Source organism: Ictalurus furcatus, chromosome 6 (genome assembly GCF_023375685.1).
Source record: "Ictalurus furcatus strain D&B chromosome 6, Billie_1.0, whole genome shotgun sequence".
Lineage (NCBI taxonomy): Eukaryota > Metazoa > Chordata > Actinopteri > Siluriformes > Ictaluridae > Ictalurus > Ictalurus furcatus.
Window position 1 is genome coordinate 31,844,346 of NC_071260.1, and position 19,751 is coordinate 31,864,096.

A 19,751-nucleotide genomic window follows, 5' to 3' on the forward strand; every position below is an offset into this window, starting at 1 on the left:
GAGGAACAGTTAGTGTGAAGGTTCTGGAAAGGGACCTTGCGCCACGCTGAGTTGGAACTGCTAAACGTCGGTCGCTAATCGATCGCAGATTGCAAGAGGGAACGTAGGCCTTCAGGAGAGAGTTGAGGTAGGAGGGTGCTGTTCCTGACAAGGTCTTGTAGGTGAGCATCAAGGCCTTGAACTTGCTGCGGGCAGCTACAGGAAGCCAGTGGAGGGAGATGAAGAGGGGTGTGACATGGGTTCTCTTGGACTGGTTGAAGACGAGGCACGCTGCAGCATTCTGAATCATCTCAAGGGGTTTGATGGAGCTGGCTGGGAGGCCTGAAAGCAGTGAGTTGCAGTAGTCCAGTTTAGAGATAACAAGAGCCTGGACTGGTATCTGTGTAGCCTGTTTGGTGATGTAGGGTCGGATTTTCTTGATGTTGTAAAGGATGAACCTACAGGACCTTGCAGTTGCTGAGATATGGTCTGTAAAGGTCAAGTCGTCATCAAGAATCACCCCAAGGTTCCTGGCCGTCCTGGTTGGCATGAGTGTGAGTGAGCCGAGCTGTACAGTGAGGTTGTGGTTGATTGAGGGACAGGCTGGGATCACGAGAAGCTTAGATTTTGCCAGGTTACGTTTAAGATGGTTTTCCTTCATCCAGACCGAGATGTCCGAAAGGCAAGCAGAGATGTGTGCAGAGACGGATGGATCGTCAGGCTGGAAGGACAAATGGAGCTGGGTGTCATCAGCATAGCAATGATATGAGAAGCCATGAGACTCAATCACCTGCCCTAGAGATGTAGTGTAGATAGAAAAGAGGAGTGGACCCAGAACTGACCCCTGTGGAACACCAGTTGTGAGTTGCTGAGTTTCAGAAATACCTCCCCTCCATGATAACTTGAAGGATCTGCCAGAGAGATAGGATTCCACCCAGCGCAGAACCGTTCCAGTGATGCCCAGGCTGGAGAGAGTTGACAGGAGGATCTGATGGTTCACAGTGTCGAAAGCAGCAGAGAGGTCAAGTAGGATGAGGACAGATGATCTAGAGGTTGCTCTTGCTAGTCGTAAGGCTTCAGTGACGGAAAGCAGAGCAGTCACCGTGGAGTGGTTGCTCTTGAAGCCAGACTGCTTGGTGTCCAGGAGGTTGTTCTGTGTGAGAAAATTTAAGAGTTGATTAAAAACGGGTCTTTCAAGAGTTTTCGAAAGAAGAGTAGGGAAACAGGTCTGTAGTTGTCAACTATAGCAGGGTTGAGTGATGGTTTTTTAAGCAGTGGGGTAACCCAGGCTTGCTTAAATGAGGTAGGGTATGTGCCAGTAGAGAGCAATGTGTTAAAGATGTGTGTGAGTGCAGGTAATAGTGTGGGAGAGATGGACTGAAGAAGGTGAGAAGGGATAGGGTCAAGAGGACAGGTTGTGGGATGGCTAGAGAGGAGGAGTTTAGAGACATCAGTCTCTGAGAGGGGAAAGAAGGAAGTCAGTTGGGAGTTACACGGAGGAGGAGTCAGTCTATGCATGTCTGGGGCTGAGAACAGGTTTCTAATTGATGTAACCTTGTTGGTAAAGAAAGTGGCAAAGTCATCTGCAGTGAGAGAAGTAGGGGAAGGGGGAGGAGGGGGACAGGGTAGAGAGGAAAAGGTTTTGAAAAGAATGCGGGTGTTGGGAGAACTCTCTTGGTAGAATGTGGCTTTAGCAATGGAGATGCTATTGGAAAAAGAAGAGAGAAGTGTCTGGTAATTGGTTAGGTCAACTGGGTTGTTTGATTTGCGCCATTTCCTTTCAGATGCTCTTAGTTTGGCCCCCTTGCTACGCAGAGCTTCTGAGAGCCAAGGACTAGAGGGTGATGTGCGAGCAGGTCTGGAGGTTAGGGGGCATATGCTGTCAAGAGAAGATGTTAGAGTGGAACATAGCATGTCGGTTGCGGTGTTTAAGTCAAGTGAGGAAAGGTGGCTTTCGGAGGGAAGTAAGGTTGTGACAACGGAGGAGAAATGTGAGGGGGAAAGGGAGCGAAGATTGCGACGAAAAGAGATAGAGGGAGGAGACATTGATGGTGGTGAGGGGAGAGAAATAGAGAACTGGATAAAGAAATGGTCAGAGGTGTGGAGAGGAGTAATGAGAAGATTATGTGTGGTGCAATTACGTGTGAGGATGAGGTCAAGCTGTTTACCGGCTTTGTGGGTTGCTGGTGTGGTAAATTGCTTGAGGTCGAATGTGGGAAGGAGAGCAAGAAAGTCAGCTGCATGTGGCTTGTCTAGATGAATGTTGAAATCACCAAGGACCAGAAGAGGAGTTCCATCATCTGGGATGGTGGACAGTAGCGTGTCAAATTCATCGATGAACTTCCCCAGTTGACCTGGAGGACAGTAAACAACAAGAAAGTGCATTTTGGCAGGGTCAGTGACTGTAACAGCATGAAATTCAAAGGACATGTATGAGCAAGAGGCAGAAAGACAGGTAAATTTCCATGTTTTGGAGAGAAGCAAACCTGTACCACCCCCTCGTCTGTTGGGGCGTTTAAAAAGCTAAAAAGCCACAGATTGAGGTCATGACTCTGTACAGAGTAAAACACTGCGTGTGTAAATGAAGACTGGACTCGACTCTCTGCAGAAATAGCTCTTCTCTATACACTGAAACATCGGAGTGACATCAGACCAGTGTATAAAAAATTATTATAATAATCTTGTGCAATAAACACAGAATTATCTACCCAGCTTTAAGATGAATAAAAAAAATAATAATCATAATAATCCAGAAACACGGGATGTTCAATATGACTATTGAGTATATCATCATTGATTGATGATAAAACGTCACATTGTGCTATTGGGTCACATCGTGCTATTGGGTCACATCGTGCTAAACCACATACTATTGAATCTACTGACACCTTTCCAAGCCCACAGAAGACACATAGCTAACTATTTAAGTGAAGTTGACTTCTGCACTACGAATGGAACAGGGTTAACTTACTAGTTAGCAAACATGCCTAATTTATATTGCTTTAACTAACCTACAAAACTGACCTAAACTCCACATCCAGAAACTAGATAGCTAAATGCTAGATAGCTAGGTCACGTTCTCACTGCACACGTTTAGCTAGCAAATTTTGTTAAACTAGCAAACAAGTTCACAGCATTCCACTGACCCTTGTATGGGGGTCGAAAGGAGGACTCGGGAGACAGGAGGAATTTGGTGACACTTCAGTTTTCAAAACTTCTATTTTAAACTAGCACTTTTGCTACCTACTAATTCTATTTGCAACCCTGGATGGTAGTGATTGTAAGGATAGATACCCAAGCGATCTGCTCATTGGCATCCTTCAGGGGATGGAGACATAGGAGCAGATGTTTATTGGAACAGATGGTAAAGGGGCATCTCAATAAGTAATATCAGAGGGTGAGGACCATCTACCTGATGACCAAGCACTTTTTCTCCTTTATATTATACATTCTCTCTCTTACTGTGCGCTACTGGGTGATGTAAAGCAGTGGACGCTCCTCCCCCTCCACCATCTCAGACAAAATTGCCTTAACCATGTCAGTCTGAAGAAAGAACGGAAGAGAGAAGTCAGGTGAATGCAACAGCATGGCCCACACAAAACTGCTTTTACCTGGCCAAAAGCCTGTTCATACGATTCCATCCACTGGATAAGATCTGGTGCGTCCTTATTATGAGGCCAGTCAAATTACTGGTGACATTTTGCTCTCAGGTCCAGAATGTATTTAATTTAGTTTTCACTGCTTGAAGGTCCTTCCTCCCAGATTTTAAGGATGGTAAATGCTGATACTAATCAAATTAATCCCTAATAATTAATATAGCTTGCTTAGCATCTGTGACATGAATATAGTGGTCAGTCAGAATCTTTTTTAAGAGATTACACTATAGTGCCTCTGCAAAACTGCATGCTATAAGGTTTGGGGACGCCGGACCATCACACCCGTATGAGCTTTTGAACATCCCCTTCTAGATTTAGTCACCCCTCCCATCTGGATGCAGGCTACAGAGCATCTGGCCAGAGAAGCAGAGTCTTCCAGAATTCTGAACCGTTTCTTGCACTACCTACCGCACCCTGCCACTTTACACTTCACTCACTTTATATGCACAGACACTTTAACCTGTACACATTGTCTGCACTTCTGACAATGTAAAATTTACTAAGGACTATGCCATTGTCCACTAAGGACTATGCTGGTATGTTGTCTACTATCTAGACTCTACTGTCCTGTGCTTAATGGTTGTACAGTCTACAGTATGGTGCTGTGTATAGTCTATTGTCTGATTGCTTGCGCTTTTGTCTGCTGCTGATTCGTGTTAAATGGAGCACTGTGTCCTGGAGAAACTATATTTTGTGCCCCAAACAACACGTCTGTGATGAGAGGGAATGACAATAAAGTTGACTTTGACTTTGCTGTTACAGTTGCAATCAAAATGATTCGACCCCCAGTGCAAATCAGGTTTATTGTCAAAATGTACAGACTTTCAGCTGTTTGTGCTGAACAAATTAAACAAAAGCGATTGAAATAGTTCAACACAACAAATGCTTCAAGTGGTTTCCCCAATTTCAACTGAAAATGCAACTTATAATGATTTCTCCAGTCTCAAAATTATTCATCCCCTTCATGGCGAGCATCTTTAGTACTTATTAGAGCTCCTTTTGCTGTTATGACCTGCTGCAAACGAGATGCAGAGCTTCTGGCAGCGTTCCTGAGGAATCTTATCCCATTCCTCATGAGCAATGGCCTCCAGTTAGTGGACAACTCGCTATACCACCTGAGCCACAGCTGCCCATCAGTGTCGTGTTGGAAGGTCCAGTGACGCCCAAGCTTCAGCTTCCTCACAGACGGCATGAGGTCTTATCCTAGGATTTCCTGATACTTCAGTGAATCCATCTCACCTTCCACACGCTGCAGGTTTCCAGTGCCAGAGGATGCAAAGCAGCCGCAGAGCATCACCGAGCCACCACCATGCTCGACTGTGGACAGAGTGTTCTTTCTTCATTCTTCTTCCTCCAGACATACCGCCGATCCATCGTGCCAAAAAGTTCCAGTTTTGCTTCATCGCTCCACAGAACAGAATCCCAAAAACTTCTGTGGCTTATTTATATGATTTTGAGCGACTTTTCTTGTGCTTTTGGGTCAGTAGTGGTGAACGTCTTGGAGTTCTGACATGGAAACCTTCTGCGTTTAGTGCGTGCCTTACTGTGCTCACTGAAACCTCTGTGCTGTTGCACCAAGTCTTGCTGCAGGTCTTTTGTAGTCACTCGAGGGTTTTTCACAACCTGCCTTCTCAGAAATCTGCTTTCAGACATTTATAGCTTCCCTATTTAACAAAGAACAACATTGCAGTGCTGATATGGTGAATATTTTATATTTTTATTTTATATGTTATATGAATAAATAAAACATGTCATTGCTGTAAATTGTGTGTGGTATAAGAGGAATAAAATATGTTAGGACATGTTATTATAGGAAAATAATCAATACAGGGTTGTAACAAATCACAGCACCCTGTCAGTGATTATATTTCTATAACAGCATGTCTCATCATGTCGTATCCCTTACTTATTCATAACTTTTATGATTCTACACATTTTACAGCTTTCATTTGCGTAGATTTCCTTCCTAATCTTTTTAAATCGCTGCCAAATTAATGAAGGAAATTCATTTATTCCTCTAACCGATGTAAACATTATACTGTATACACGAATACCAGTTTGTTCACATAACAAATATGCACATTTATAAAAGTGCTCAAATTACAAAGAATAAAAATAGAGAAAATACAATTTCTTTGTCTCTATCTAGACGCCTTATAAAATGTATACATTCACCCAAACAATTAACTGAGAAGATCATGGGTGGATGTCTAAAATATGTAAACACACCTAAATAGAGTCTTATTTCACAATCTCCCGCCAAAAGAAACGGTTCAAGGGACTTAATTTATGTGGTTTGTTTAGTGGTGTTACTTTAAAAAAAAAAAATTTTTAAATAACGCCATACAGACTTCATATAAATCCATAATGAACTTTTTCACACTAACTGTTGTTACCCAGATGAGGACGGGTTCCCTTCTGAGTCGGGTTCCTCTCAAGGTTTCTTCCTCTTAAAATATCTTAGGGAGTTTTTCCTTGCCACCGTCGCCACTCAGTGGCTTGCTCAGTTGGGATAAATTCGCACCTTTAATATCTGTATACCATGTTGATATTTCTGTAAAGCTGCTTTGAGACAATGTCTATTGTAAAAAGCGCTATACAAATAAAATTGAATTGAATTGAATTGAATTTAATTGAATTAAATAATAATAACTTGCAGTGTTCTTAAGGGGTGCCGATAATTTTGCTACACATTTTAAGAGAATACTATCATTACTATGATGACTAATATACCATACTTTAAAACTATTTAAGTTGCATGGATAATTAAAATAATTTGGTGTACTATTTGTTGTAAACGTACCAGTTTGGTCCAGTATTTTGAAAGGTGCCCGTAGTTCTGGATTCAACTGTATAATATAGTCCTAGCAGTAAAATAACAGAAATAAATTTAAAAAGAAAAGAATACCTTCGAGCTAAATTTGAAAATGATCTGGAACTGTCTTTATCAATTGTTTCCTCTCACCTCTGGTTTCATTTCAAGTCAGTTCTGCAACGTCAAACCTCAAACCGCATAAAGATCCCTGTGTGTGCATGGCAACTGTGCATGTAGTGTGAAAAGTGTGGGAGATATCAGCACCTAGGGTACTTTAAGGGGAGGGTCTCTGATTGAACGTGTAACAGAAAAGAAGACTCATGCTGCACAGTTCTGTCAGTGTGGCGTACTACAGACATGTTCTTCAGCAGCGCTCTCCTTGTACTTTCTGTCCTCTCCTTGTGTGGTAATGTATACTGTATTAGAAATTTCTACATTTCATATATATATACAATTTTAAAAAAAAGAATTGTTGCTTTTTAATGGTTTAAAACCATGTTTCTTTTCTCAGGGGGAATGAAGAGTGGTATTATTGGAGGAAATGAAGTGAAACTACACTCCCGACCCTACATGGCGTCTGTTCAGATTAACAATGAACACAAGTGTGGTGGTTTTCTTATCAGAAAAGATTATGTGCTCACTGCAGCTCACTGTGTTGAGTATGTATTTGTGCTTTTGTACATGTATAAAGACGGTGCTAGCATTGTCAGTGTGTAGTCACATAATATAGTAAATAAATATAGTAAAATCTGATTAAGTGCTTTGTGTGTGACGCTAGCAACATTGATCACTCTGGAAAGGACAAGCTGGAAGTGTTACTCGGAGCTCACAATATCAGTCGAAAGAATCTCTTGCAGCAGAGAATCCAAGTACAGAAATCCATCCCGCATCCCTGTTACAAGCGGGGCAAACCTGCAAATGACATCATGCTACTGAAGGTACTTCTTTCTACTTTCACAATGTTTGCTTCTGGTCATTTAGTGCAAACCAGCTCTCACCTCAAACATTACCTCAACTAATTTGTTTCAGCTGAAGTCCAAAGCTAATGAGAACAAGTTTGTGAAGGTGATCGCTCTTCCGAAGAAGAACGAGAACCTTCCAGCCCGTCAGGAATGTTCAATAGCTGGCTGGGGAAAGACCAAACAGAACAGCGGCGTATCGAGTGTCCTACGAGAGGTCAAACTCAAACTGGAGAATAACTCTCAGTGCAAGACACTTTGGCAGGACCATTTTGACACAGACAACATGATCTGCACTGTGTCTGATGGGAAAACAGCTTTTTGTCAGGTAATGCAATGTAGTATTCGATAAATACGATTGATCTCCAAACAAAAATTATGTACAAGTAAGGAATAAATGATATGCTGTGCTGTTAAAGGAAAATAATCAGTGACAGAGTAGCATGATGTGGCGTCATTATGACCTCGAAGTCAACCCAAGGTATTTTATTCCTCTTAGCGATTTGCCAACGATTGCATTTCAACTTATTACTCACTTTATAACAGCTATAAACAGTCCTGAAAAATCTGTTCATTATTGATCTTATATTATGTGTCCTTGTGAATTAGCTGTTAGTACTGAAATAATAAAGTACTGGCACGAGTGCATTAAAATAAACCTTGAGGTGATTTGCCTTCAGGGCAGTTGGCACGACTATCAGAGCTGTGCTGTTTTAGAAAATTAACAAGTTTCGATATGAGTATTCAACAATGCTGTGGTATAAAGTCATTTACGATCAAACTCTGCTTTTTAGAGCATCCTAGTGTTAAAGCACAAATAATCATTAGTGTCATTTCACTCTCGTGTTCTCTCTGCAGGGTGATTCGGGGAGTCCTCTTATCTGTGGTAATGAACCACAAGGAATAGCTGCATATACCTACCTTAATAACTGCTTAAACCGCATGTATCCAGGGGTGTATATGAAGATCTCCTACTTTATTCCATGGATTAAACAAGTTATACACTAGAAAGTGAAAACAACGGAAGTAACCAAAATCCAATAAAATATACATTGCATATATGAAAACTGTGTCTTTTCTTCTATCGTATAAATATCACACAGGCATGTATGTTATAAAGTAAAAAACGAAACTCCAACAGGTTTAAACCAGAATAAAAAATGCATAACTGTGCAGTCTCACCCACACTATAGTGTACCACAGGTCTGATGCAGCAACTTAGTGGTAGTTGGCTTGAACACAAAAAAAAAGCCACAAGTCTTCATTTATGCACGTTACATGCTCAGTCACGCAATAAATATCACGTGTCACCTACTGTACACCTCTCACATCAGCCTTTTATGTTATAAAGTAAAAAAGAAAAGCAAATATCTTAGACGTCGCAATAAATTATTGCTATACAGAAAGGTTTAAACATAAATAAAATGATGCAAAACTAAACTGTGCAATTTCCAATCTGATGCTAAGACGTAGTGTAGTGGTGGGTTTGATAGTCGGGAACAGGAAAAAGAAAAAAACCCACATGCCTTTGTGATGTTTGTACACACTCAGTCACACAGACAGAAAATGTGTCAGGTCAAAAAAAATAAAAAATGAGACGGAACATGTAAGCATGAGATATGAGTTATTTTTATAGTTACATTTACATTTACATTTATTCACTTAGCAGACGCTTTTATCCAAAGCGACTTACAAATGAGAAAGATACAAGCAAAACAATATATCAAGCAGAGAACAATACAAGAAGTGCAGAAATCCAGAAGAAGCAAAGTGCAGAGTAGAGGTGTAAGTGCATTTTTTTTTATTATGAGTTGGTTAGGTGTTCATGGAAGAGGTGGGTCTTTAGCTGTTTTTTGAAGATGGTGAGAGATTCTGCGGTCCGGATTGAGATTGGAAGTGCATTCCACCACTGAGGAACAGTTAGTGTGAAGGTTCTGGAAAGGGACCTTGCGCCACGCTGAGTTGGAACTGCTAAACGTCGGTCGCTAATCGATCGCAGATTGCGAGAGGGAACGTAGGCCTTCAGGAGAGAGTTGAGGTAGGAGGGTGCTGTTCCTGACAAGGTCTTGTAGGTGAGCATCAAGGCCTTGAACTTGCTGCGGGCAGCTACAGGAAGCCAGTGGAGGGAGATGAAGAGGGGCGTGACATGGGTTCTCTTGGACTGGTTGAAGACGAGGCACGCTGCAGCATTCTGAATCATCTCAAGGGGTTTGATGGAGCTGGCTGGGAGGCCTGAAAGCAGTGAGTTGCAGTAGTCCAGTTTAGAGATAACAAGAGCCTGGACTGGTATCTGTGTAGCCTGTTTGGTGATGTAGGGTCGGATTTTCTTGATGTTGTAAAGGATGAACCTACAGGACCTTGCAGTTGCTGAGATATGGTCTGTAAAGGCCAAGTCGTCATCAAGAATCACCCCAAGGTTCCTGGCCGTCCTGGTTGGCATGAGTGTGAGTGAGCCGAGCTGTACAGTGAGGTTGTGGTTGATTGAGGGACAGGCTGGGATCACGAGAAGCTCAGATTTTGCCAGGTTAAGTTTAAGATGGTTTTCCTTCATCCAGACCGAGATGTCCGAAAGGCAAGCAGAGATGTGTGCAGAGACGGATGGATCGTCAGGCTGGAAGGACAAATGGAGCTGGGTGTCATCAGCATAGCAATGATATGAGAAGCCATGAGACTCAATCACCTGCCCTAGAGATGTAGTGTAGATAGAAAAGAGGAGTGGACCCAGAACTGACCCCTGTGGAACACCAGTTGTGAGTTGCTGAGTTTCAGAAATACCTCCCCTCCATGATAACTTGAAGGATCTGCCAGAGAGATAGGATTCCACCCAGCGCAGAACCGTTCCAGTGATGCCCAGGCTGGAGAGAGTTGACAGGAGGATCTGATGGTTCACAGTGTCGAAAGCAGCAGAGAGGTCAAGTAGGATGAGGACAGATGATCTAGAGGTTGCTCTTGCTAGTCGTAAGGCTTCAGTGACGGAAAGCAGAGCAGTCACCGTGGAGTGGTTGCTCTTGAAGCCAGACTGCTTGGTGTCCAGGAGGTTGTTCTGTGTGAGAAAATTTAAGAGTTGATTAAAAACGGCTCTTTCAAGAGTTTTTGAAAGAAGAGTAGGGAAACAGGTCTGTAGTTGTCAACTATAGCAGGGTTGAGTGATGGTTTTTTAAGCAGTGGGGTAACCCAGGCTTGCTTAAATGAGGTAGGGTATGTGCCAGTAGAGAGCAATGTGTTAAAGATGTGTGTGAGTGCAGGTAATAGTGTGGGAGAGATGGACTGAAGAAGGTGAGAAGGGATAGGGTCAAGAGGACAGGTTGTGGGATGGCTAGAGAGGAGGAGTTTAGAGACATCAGTCTCTGAGAGGGGAAAGAAGGAAGTCAGTTGGGAGTTACACGGAGGAGGAGTCAGTCTATACATGTCTGGGGCTGAGAACAGGTTTCTGATTGATGTAACCTTGTTGGTAAAGAAAGTGGCAAAGTCATCTGCAGTGAGAGAAGTAGGGGAAGGGGGAGGAGGGGGACAGGGTAGAGAGGAAAAGGTTTTGAAAAGAATGCGGGTGTTGGGAGAACTAAGAATCTTCTCTTGGTAGATTGTGGCTTTAGCAATGGAGATGCTATTGGAGAAAGAAGAGAGAAGTGTCTGGTAATTGGTTAGGTCAATTGGGTTGTTTGATTTGCGCCATTTCCTTTCAGATGCTCTTAGTTTGGCCCCCTTGCTACGCAGAGCTTCTGAGAGCCAAGGACTAGAGGGTGATGTGCGAGCAGGTCTGGAGGTTAGGGGGCATATGCTGTCAAGAGAAGATGTTAGAGTGGAACATAGCATGTCGGTTGCGGTGTTTAAGTCAAGTGAGGAAAGGTGGCTTTCGGAGGGAAGTAAGGTTGTGACAACGGAGGAGAAATGTGAGGGGGAAAGGGAGCGAAGATTGCGACGAAAAGAGATAGAGGGAGGAGACATTGATGGTGGTGAGGGGAGAGAAATAGAGAACTGGATAAAGAAATGGTCAGAGGTGTGGAGAGGAGTAATGAGAAGATTATGTGTGGTGCAATTACGTGTGAGGATGAGGTCAAGCTGTTTACCGGCTTTGTGGGTTGCTGGTGTGGTGAACTGCTTGAGGTCGAATGTGGGAAGGAGAGCAAGAAAGTCAGCTGCATGTGGCTTGTCTAGATGAATGTTGAAATCACCAAGGACCAGAAGAGGAGTTCCATCATCTGGGATGGTGGACAGTAGCGTGTCAAATTCATCGATGAACTTCCCCAGTTGACCTGGAGGACAGTAAACAACAAGAAAGTGCATTTTGGCAGGGTCAGTGACTGTAACAGCATGAAATTCAAAGGACATGTATGAGCAAGAGGCAGAAAGACAGGTAAATTTCCATGTTTTGGAGAGAAGCAAACCTGTACCACCCCCTCGTCTGTTGGGGCGTTTAAAAAGCTAAAAAGCCACAGATTGAGGTCATGACTCTGTACAGAGTAAAACACTGCGTGTGTAAATGAAGACTGGACTCGACTCTGCAGAAATAGCTCTTCTCTATACACTGAAACATCGGAGTGACATCAGACCAGTGTATAAAAAATTATTATAATAATCTTGTGCAATAAACACAGAATTATCTACCCAGCTTTAAGATGAATAAAAAAAATAATAATCATAATAATCCAGAAACACGGGATGTTCAATATGACTATTGAGTATATCATCATTGATTGATGATAAAACGTCACATTGTGCTATTGGGTCACATCGTGCTATTGGGTCACATCGTGCTAAACCACATACTATTGAATCTACTGACACCTTTCCAAGCCCACAGAAGACACATAGCTAACTATTTAAGTGAAGTTGACTTCTGCACTACGAATGGAACAGGGTTAACTTACTAGTTAGCAAACATGCCTAATTTATATTGCTTTAACTAACCTACAAAACTGACCTAAACTCTACATCCAGAAACTAGATAGCTAAATGCTAGATAGCTAGGTCACGTTCTCACTGCACACGTTTAGCTAGCAAATTTTGTTAAACTAGCAAACAAGTTCACAGCATTCCACTGACCCTTGTATGTGGGTCGAAAGGAGGACTCGGGGGACAGGAGGAATTTGGTGACACTTCAGTTTTCAAAACTTCTATTTTAAACTAGCACTTTTGCTACCTACTAATTCTATTTGCAACCCTGGGTGGTAGTGATTGTAAGGATAGATACCCAAGCGATCTGCTCATTGGCATCCTTCAGGGGATGGAGCCATAGGAGCAGATGTTTATTGGAACAGATGGTAAAGGGGCATCTCAATAAGTAATATCAGAGGGTGAGGACCATCTACCTGATGACCAAGCATTTTTTCTCCTTTATATTATACATTCTCTCTCTTACTGTGCGCTACTGGGTGATGTAAAGCAGTGGACGCTCCTCCCCCTCCACCATCTCAGACAAAATTGCCTTAACCATGTCAGTCTGAAGAAAGAACGGAAGAGAGAAGTCAGGTGAATGCAACAGCATGGCCCACACAAAACTGCTTTTACCTGGCCAAAAGCCTGTTCATACGATTCCATCCACTGGATAAGATCTGGTGCGTCCTTATTATGAGGCCAGTCAAATTACTGGTGACGTTTTGCTCTCAGGTCCAGAATGTATTTAATTTAATTTTTACTGCTTGAAGGTCCTTCCTCCCAGATTTTAAGGATGGTAAATGCTGATACTAATCAAATTAATCCCTAATAATTAATATAGCTTGCTTAGCGTCTGTGACATGAATATAGTGGTCAGTCAGAATCTTTTTTAAGAGATTACACTATAGCGCCTCTGCAAAACTGCATGCTATAAGGTTTGGGGACGCCGGACCATCACACCCGTATGAGCTTTTGAACATCCCCTTCTAGATTTAGTCACCCCTCCCATCTGGATGCAGGCTACAGAGCATCTGGCCAGAGAAGCAGAGTCTTCCAGAATTCTGAACCGTTTCTTGCACTACCTACCACACCCTGCCACTTTACACTTCACTCACTTTATATGCACAGACACTTTAACCTGTACACATTGTCTGCACTTCTGACAATGTAAAATTCACTAAGGACTATGCCATTGTCCACTAAGGACTATGCTGCTATGTTGTCTACTATCTAGACTCTACTGTCCTGTGCTTAATGGTTGTGCAGTCTACAGTATGGTGCTGTGTATAGTCTATTGTCTGATTGCTTGCGCTTTTGTCTGCTGCTGATTCGTGTTAAATGGAGCACTGTGTCCTGGAGAAACTATATTTTGTGCCCCAAACAACACATCTGTGATGAGAGGGAATGACAATAAAGTTGACTTTGACTTTGCTGTTACAGTTGCAATCAAAATGATTCGACCCCCAGTGCACATCAGGTTTATTGTCAAAATGTACTGACTTTCAGCTGTTTGTGATGAACAAATCACACAAAAGCAATTGAAATAGTTCAACACAACAAATGCTTCAAGTGGTTTCCCCAATTTCAACTGAAAATGCAACTTATAATGATTTCTCCAGTCTCAAAATTATTCACCCCCTTCATGGCGAGCATCTTTAGTGCTTAGTAGAGCTCCTTTTGCTGTTATGATCTGCTGTAAACTAGATGCAGAGCTTCTGGCAGCGTTCCTGAAGAATCTTATCCCATTCCTCATGAGCTTTGATCTATAGGCCACCTAACCCGGACAATGCCTTTTTAAGTGATTTTTGTGATTTTTTAACTTCTATTGTTCCGTTGTATGATCGTTTGTTATTATCGGGTGATTTTAATGTGCATGTCTGCTGCCCTGGTCGACCCTTGGTTACTGAATTTTGTAATATCTTGCATTCCTTTGGTATTATTCAACACATAAATCAGGCAACTCATGTCCTTGGTCATACACTAGACCTTATATTGTCATATGGAACCGCTGTTGATGATGTTAATATTGAAGATGCTTCCTTCTCTGATCACAAGCCCATTGTTTTTAAGGTCCCTGCTGCCAGCTCTGCCGTTATGACTAGGCCTTCAGGATATTATTCTCGTTGTATTAATTCACTCACTGTCTCTCAGTTTAGTGAAAGTTTTCTAGCTAATGCTGTTGAAACATCTATCTTGAGTGCTGCAGAGTCTTCTTCTGGCCCTGATGATTTGATTGCCTTATTATACTCATTTTGCTCCAATATTTTAGACTCCATTGCCCCTTTTAAACTGAAACAACCAAATCGTAAATCTTATTACTGGCTGGACGATAATACTCGTTCTCTCAGACAGGCTTGTCGTAGAGCTGAGCGGAGATGGAAGCATGATCAGTTAACGGTGTCCTTCCAGATCTTTAAGTTTAAGTTAAGTGCAGCAAAGTCAGCTAGGTCTAGGTATTTCTCTGATTTAATTGCTACACACTGTCATAGACCAAAGATCGTATTCACCACGATAAATTCAATTATTATTCTGAGCTGCCAATTCCATGGGGAATCTTCGGCTGAACATTGCGAGAAGTTTTTAAAGTTTTTTTGCTGATAAAGTAACTACCATTCGTTCTTCCTTCACTTTGCATTTATCAGACCTGTCCCTGAATTCACTGGCTTTACCGGTTTCATTTGATCAATTTAAACACGTTTCTGGAACTGTGTGATCTGGTTAACCAGATGAAAATATCATCCACGCCACTTGATGTTGTTCCCGCTGTGCTTATGAAAGCAACCTTTTCTGAAATTGGCCCCAGTATCCAAGTGTTGATAAATTCTTCTTTGGATGCAGGGGTGGTCCCAAATTGTTTTAAGCATGCTTGTCACAGCTCAGTCAGATCAGAACTCAAATTCCCAAGATGCAACACTCACTTCTCATGCACGCATGCGCTCACCATCCCCGGAGTTCTGATCAGACACACCTGGCACCAATCACACACACACACACTCTCACCGCTAGTACTTAGGGATGTCATTCACCCAGAATCAATGCGAAGTATACGTTCAGTCAACTCGTTTCTCTGCGTTACCAAGCTGTTCTAGTTAGTTAGTCTTCTCGTGATCCTCGACCCTTGTTTCCGGTTTCGACTACACTCTCTGCCTGACCCCGTTTGTGTTGTTCGTCCGATCGCTTGACCTTTGCCTGTCTTACGACTACGTTTCTTGTACTTCCCGATACCACGCTCTACACCTGCCGCCCGCTCCTGCTTCCGTGCCGATTCGAGGTTCGTGACAATGCTATTGTTCAACCTTTGCTGAAGAAACAGGGTTTGGATGAAGGTTGCCTTAATAATTATCGGCCTGTCTCTAAGCTACCGTTTCTGTCAAAGCTGCTAGATAAAGTGGTACAATCTCAATTGCTCCTGTTTTTAAACTCAGCTATGTTATTTGAACCTTTACAATCTGGTTTCACTGCTTTTCATAGCACGGAGTCTGCTTTGTTAAAAGTGTCCAATGACATTTTACTCATAGTGGATGCTGGAAAAAATACTGTGTTGATGCTATTAGATCTTACAGCTGCCTTTGATACTGTAGACCATAACATACTTCTCTGGCGCTTGGAGCATCTGTTTAGTATCAAGGGCACTGAACTACAATGGCTCAGCTCATATCTTGAGGACAGGTCTTTCTCGGTAGCGTTGGGTAATTTCTGCTCTTCTTCTAGTCCTATTATTAGTGGTGTTCCTCAAGGCTCCATTCTGGGCCCACTTCTTTTTAATTTATATATGCGGCCGTTGGGGAATATTATTAGGGCTCACAATGTCTCTTTTCATTTATATGCTGATGATACCCAGTTGTACATTCCTTTGAAAGCTGGTGACTCCATTCAGCCATTGCTGGACTGTCTGGATGACATTAAAAAATGGTTGACAAATAATTTCCTCCGACTTAATGAAGACAAAACTGAAATAATTGTTTTTGGCCCCCTGAGATTGAGAGATGGTCTCATTAACGAGCTCCATAATTACTTTCCCTCAATTTCTTCCCAGGTTTGGAACCTTGGCTTCATTCTGGACTCAGAATTATGCTTAACCAAGCAGATAAATTCGGTCGTTAAGACTAGTTTTTATCAACTACGGATTATTTCGAAACTCAAAACATTTTTGTCTTTCCAGGATTTGGAGAAGGTTATTCATGCTTTTGTTACTTCTCGCTTAGATTACTGTAATTCATTATACTTGGGTCTTCCTCAATCATCTCTGGCTTGTCTTCAGATGGTTCAGAATGCAGCTGCAAGGCTGTTGACCAGGGCAAAGAAGTTTGATCGTGTCACCCCAATTTTAGCATCGCTTCACTGGCTCCCAGTCCGTTTTAGGATTCAGTTTAAGATTCTGATGTTTGTTTTTAAAACTCTTGATAATCAAGCTCCTTCCTATCTCGAGGATCTTCTTAAACCACATTCATCAAACAGATGTCTATGATCTTCTGATAGGTTTCTTTTGCATGTCCCTCGTTCCCGGTTAAAAACAAAGGGGGATAGAGCTTTTGCTGTTGCTGCCCCCCGTCTATGGAATCAACTGCCACTGGACATCTGCCTTGCACCTTCTATTACCACTTTTTAAAATAGGCTTAAAACTTATCTCTTCTGCCAGGCTTTTTGATCAAATTTTTAATTGTTTAAACAAATTTTTAATTAATTTTTTCTATTGTCCATTGTCTGTTTTTATTTGGTCTAATTCTGTTTCTATGTTATTTTCCTTACTCTGTGCAGCACTTTGGTCAGCTTTGCTGTGTGAAACGTGCTATATAAATAAATTTTACTTACTTACTTACTAGCAATAGCCTCCGGTTAGTGGACAACCCGCTATACCACCTGAGCCACAGCTGCCCATCAGTGTCGTGTTGGAAGGTCCAGTGACGCCCAAGCTTCAGCTTCCTCACAGACGGCATGACGTTTTCTCCTAGGATTTCCTGATACTTCAGTGAATCCATCTCGCCTTCCACGCGCTGCAGGTTTCCAGTGCCAGAGGATGCAAAGCAGCTGCAGAGCATCACCGAGCCACCACCATGCTTGACTGTGGACAGGGTGTTCTTTCTTCATTCTTCTTCCTCCAGACATACCGCTGATCCATCGTGCCAAAAAGTTCCAGTTTTGCTTCATCGCTCCACAGAACAGAATCCGAAAACTTCTGTGGCTTATTTATATGATTTTGAGCGACTTTTCTTGTGCTTTTGGGTCAGTAGTGGTGAACGTCTTGGAGTTCTGACATGGAAACCTTCTGGGTTTAGTACGCGCCTTACTGTGCTCACTGAAACCTCAGTGCTGTTGCACCAAGTCTTGCTGCAGGTCTTTTGCAGTCACTCGAGGGTTTTTCACAACCTGCCTTCTCAGAAATCTGCTTTCAGACATTTATAGCTTCCTTTTTCTGCCCCGTCCGGGTATTTCATACATTTTCTACCCCTAGACAGTTCAGGTATTTCATGTGTTCCAGCTCAAGCACACCTGGTGTAACTAATGAAGCCCTTGTTTAGTTTGAGACAACACCTGTTTTGCATATTTGTGCTGTTGTGAGGGATTCCATTCAGGGGGTTGAATAATTTTGAAACTGGAGAAATCATTATAAGTTGCATTTTCAGTTGAATTTGGGGAAACCACTTGAAGCATTCGTTCTGTTGAACTATTTCAATCGCTTTTGTTTGATTTGTTCGTTGCAAACAGCTGAAATTTTGACAATAAACCTGATTTGCAATGGGGGTTGAATAATTTTGATTGCAACTGTATATGTCAGAGTTGTGCCAAAGGTGCAGAGGGTCATTGAGTGTTTGAGTGTTTTATCCTGGCCTAGATGCCTGGCCATGAGACTTTGATGCGCCACATGAAAAAGCATTTCCCTGCAGCAAAACCAGCAAAAGTTGAGCTGCTGCATGAAGATGAACAGGCGTCCTACTGCCGCAGGTTTCAGCATGCTCAAAGAACACCACAAAGGCCTCCAGATCTTTGGTGAAGAACATATTCACGTTCAGGTGCTAGGTGGCTGGAAAAGCTGTAGTTTTGGAGGAGTGGTAGATTGCAGCCTCCTCTGGAGCATGTGTCTGTCCTTGCCCTGCTCCTTTACTACACTTCTAAGCAATTGCTAATATTCATTGCACAGGTCGAGCATTGCTTGGTGTTGCATATGGTGAAGGCTGATGAGTGACTGATTATTTTGCTGAGCAGAGAGGATTCTGTATTGGTATCTAGGACCTCCTCCTGGGTTTCAGAACCACTGAAGAACCCTTTGTGTACAGTATGTGTGTGTGAATGTGTGTGTGTGAAGATGGAAAGAATGACTCGGGAGGAAGGTATATTTTGGCAGAGCTTCATTTTTCACACAAGTCCCAGAAAAATATCAAAAAAAGAGTTAGCTGCTTGCCTCCAGCTCCAATCCAAGTTCAAATTTAAGTTCGAGCTCAAGTTGGAGTTCCCTGCTTTGTGCATGCTGTGTGCTGTGTGTAGGATGCCGGGGTGTAAGAAGTGCCGCTGAGACTGGTATCAGTATCGAAGAGTACAAAAAAACATACACTCGTACTTGGTCTGAAAAATAAGATGGCAACGATACATCCCTAATTTATACTATTATAAGGATCAGCCCATTGACGTGACCGTTGCATGTATTTTCTTAATAATAAATGGTTTAAACCAATGTGCTGTTATTTAACAAAGAACAACATTGCAGTGCTGATATGGTGAATATTTTATATTTTTATTTTATATGTTATATGAATAAATAAAACATGTCATTGCTGTAAATCTGTGGTATAAGAGGACGAAAAGATGTTAGGCCATGTTATTATAGGAAAATAATCAATTCAGGGTTGTAACAAATCACAGCACCCTGTCAGTGATTATATTTCTATAACAGCATGTCTCATCATGTTGTATCCCTTACTTATTCATAACTTTTATGATTCTACACATTTTACAGCTTTCATTTGCGTAGATTTCCTTCCTAATCTTTTTAAATCGCTGCCAAATTAATTAAGGAAATTCATTTTTTCCTCTAACCGATGTAAACATTATACTGTACACACGAATACCAGTTTGTTCAGATAACAAATATGCACATTTATAAAAGTGCACAAATTACAAAGAATAAAAATAGAGAAAATACAATTTCTTTATCTCTATCTAGACGCCTTATAAAATGTATACATTCACCCAAACAATTAACTGAGAAGATCATGGGTGGATGTCTAAAATATGTCAACACACCTAAATGGAGTCTTATTTTACAATCTCACGCTAAAAGAAACGGTTCAAGAGACTTAATTTTTGTGGTTTGTTTAGTGGTGGTACTTTAAATATATATATATATATATATATATATATATATATATATATATATATATATATATATATATATATATATAAAAAATAATAATAATTTGCAGTGTTCTTAAGAGGTGCCGATAATTTTGCTACACATTTTAAGAGAATACT

At 41.7% G+C, this 19,751-nt stretch overlaps 1 protein-coding gene across 1 annotated transcript; it reads left to right on the forward strand.

Moving 5' to 3' along the window:
• Positions 1-5,853: 5,853 nt before the first annotated feature.
• Positions 5,854-8,426, forward strand: LOC128609214 (granzyme B-like). The gene is made up of 5 exons (XM_053627690.1): positions 5,854-6,856; positions 6,962-7,109; positions 7,229-7,388; positions 7,480-7,737; positions 8,268-8,426. The coding sequence occupies exons 1-5, from the start codon at positions 6,808-6,810 to the stop codon at positions 8,415-8,417; spliced, it is 765 nt and encodes a 254-aa protein (XP_053483665.1). The 5' UTR covers positions 5,854-6,807; the 3' UTR covers positions 8,418-8,426.
• Positions 8,427-19,751: the final 11,325 nt, after the last annotated feature.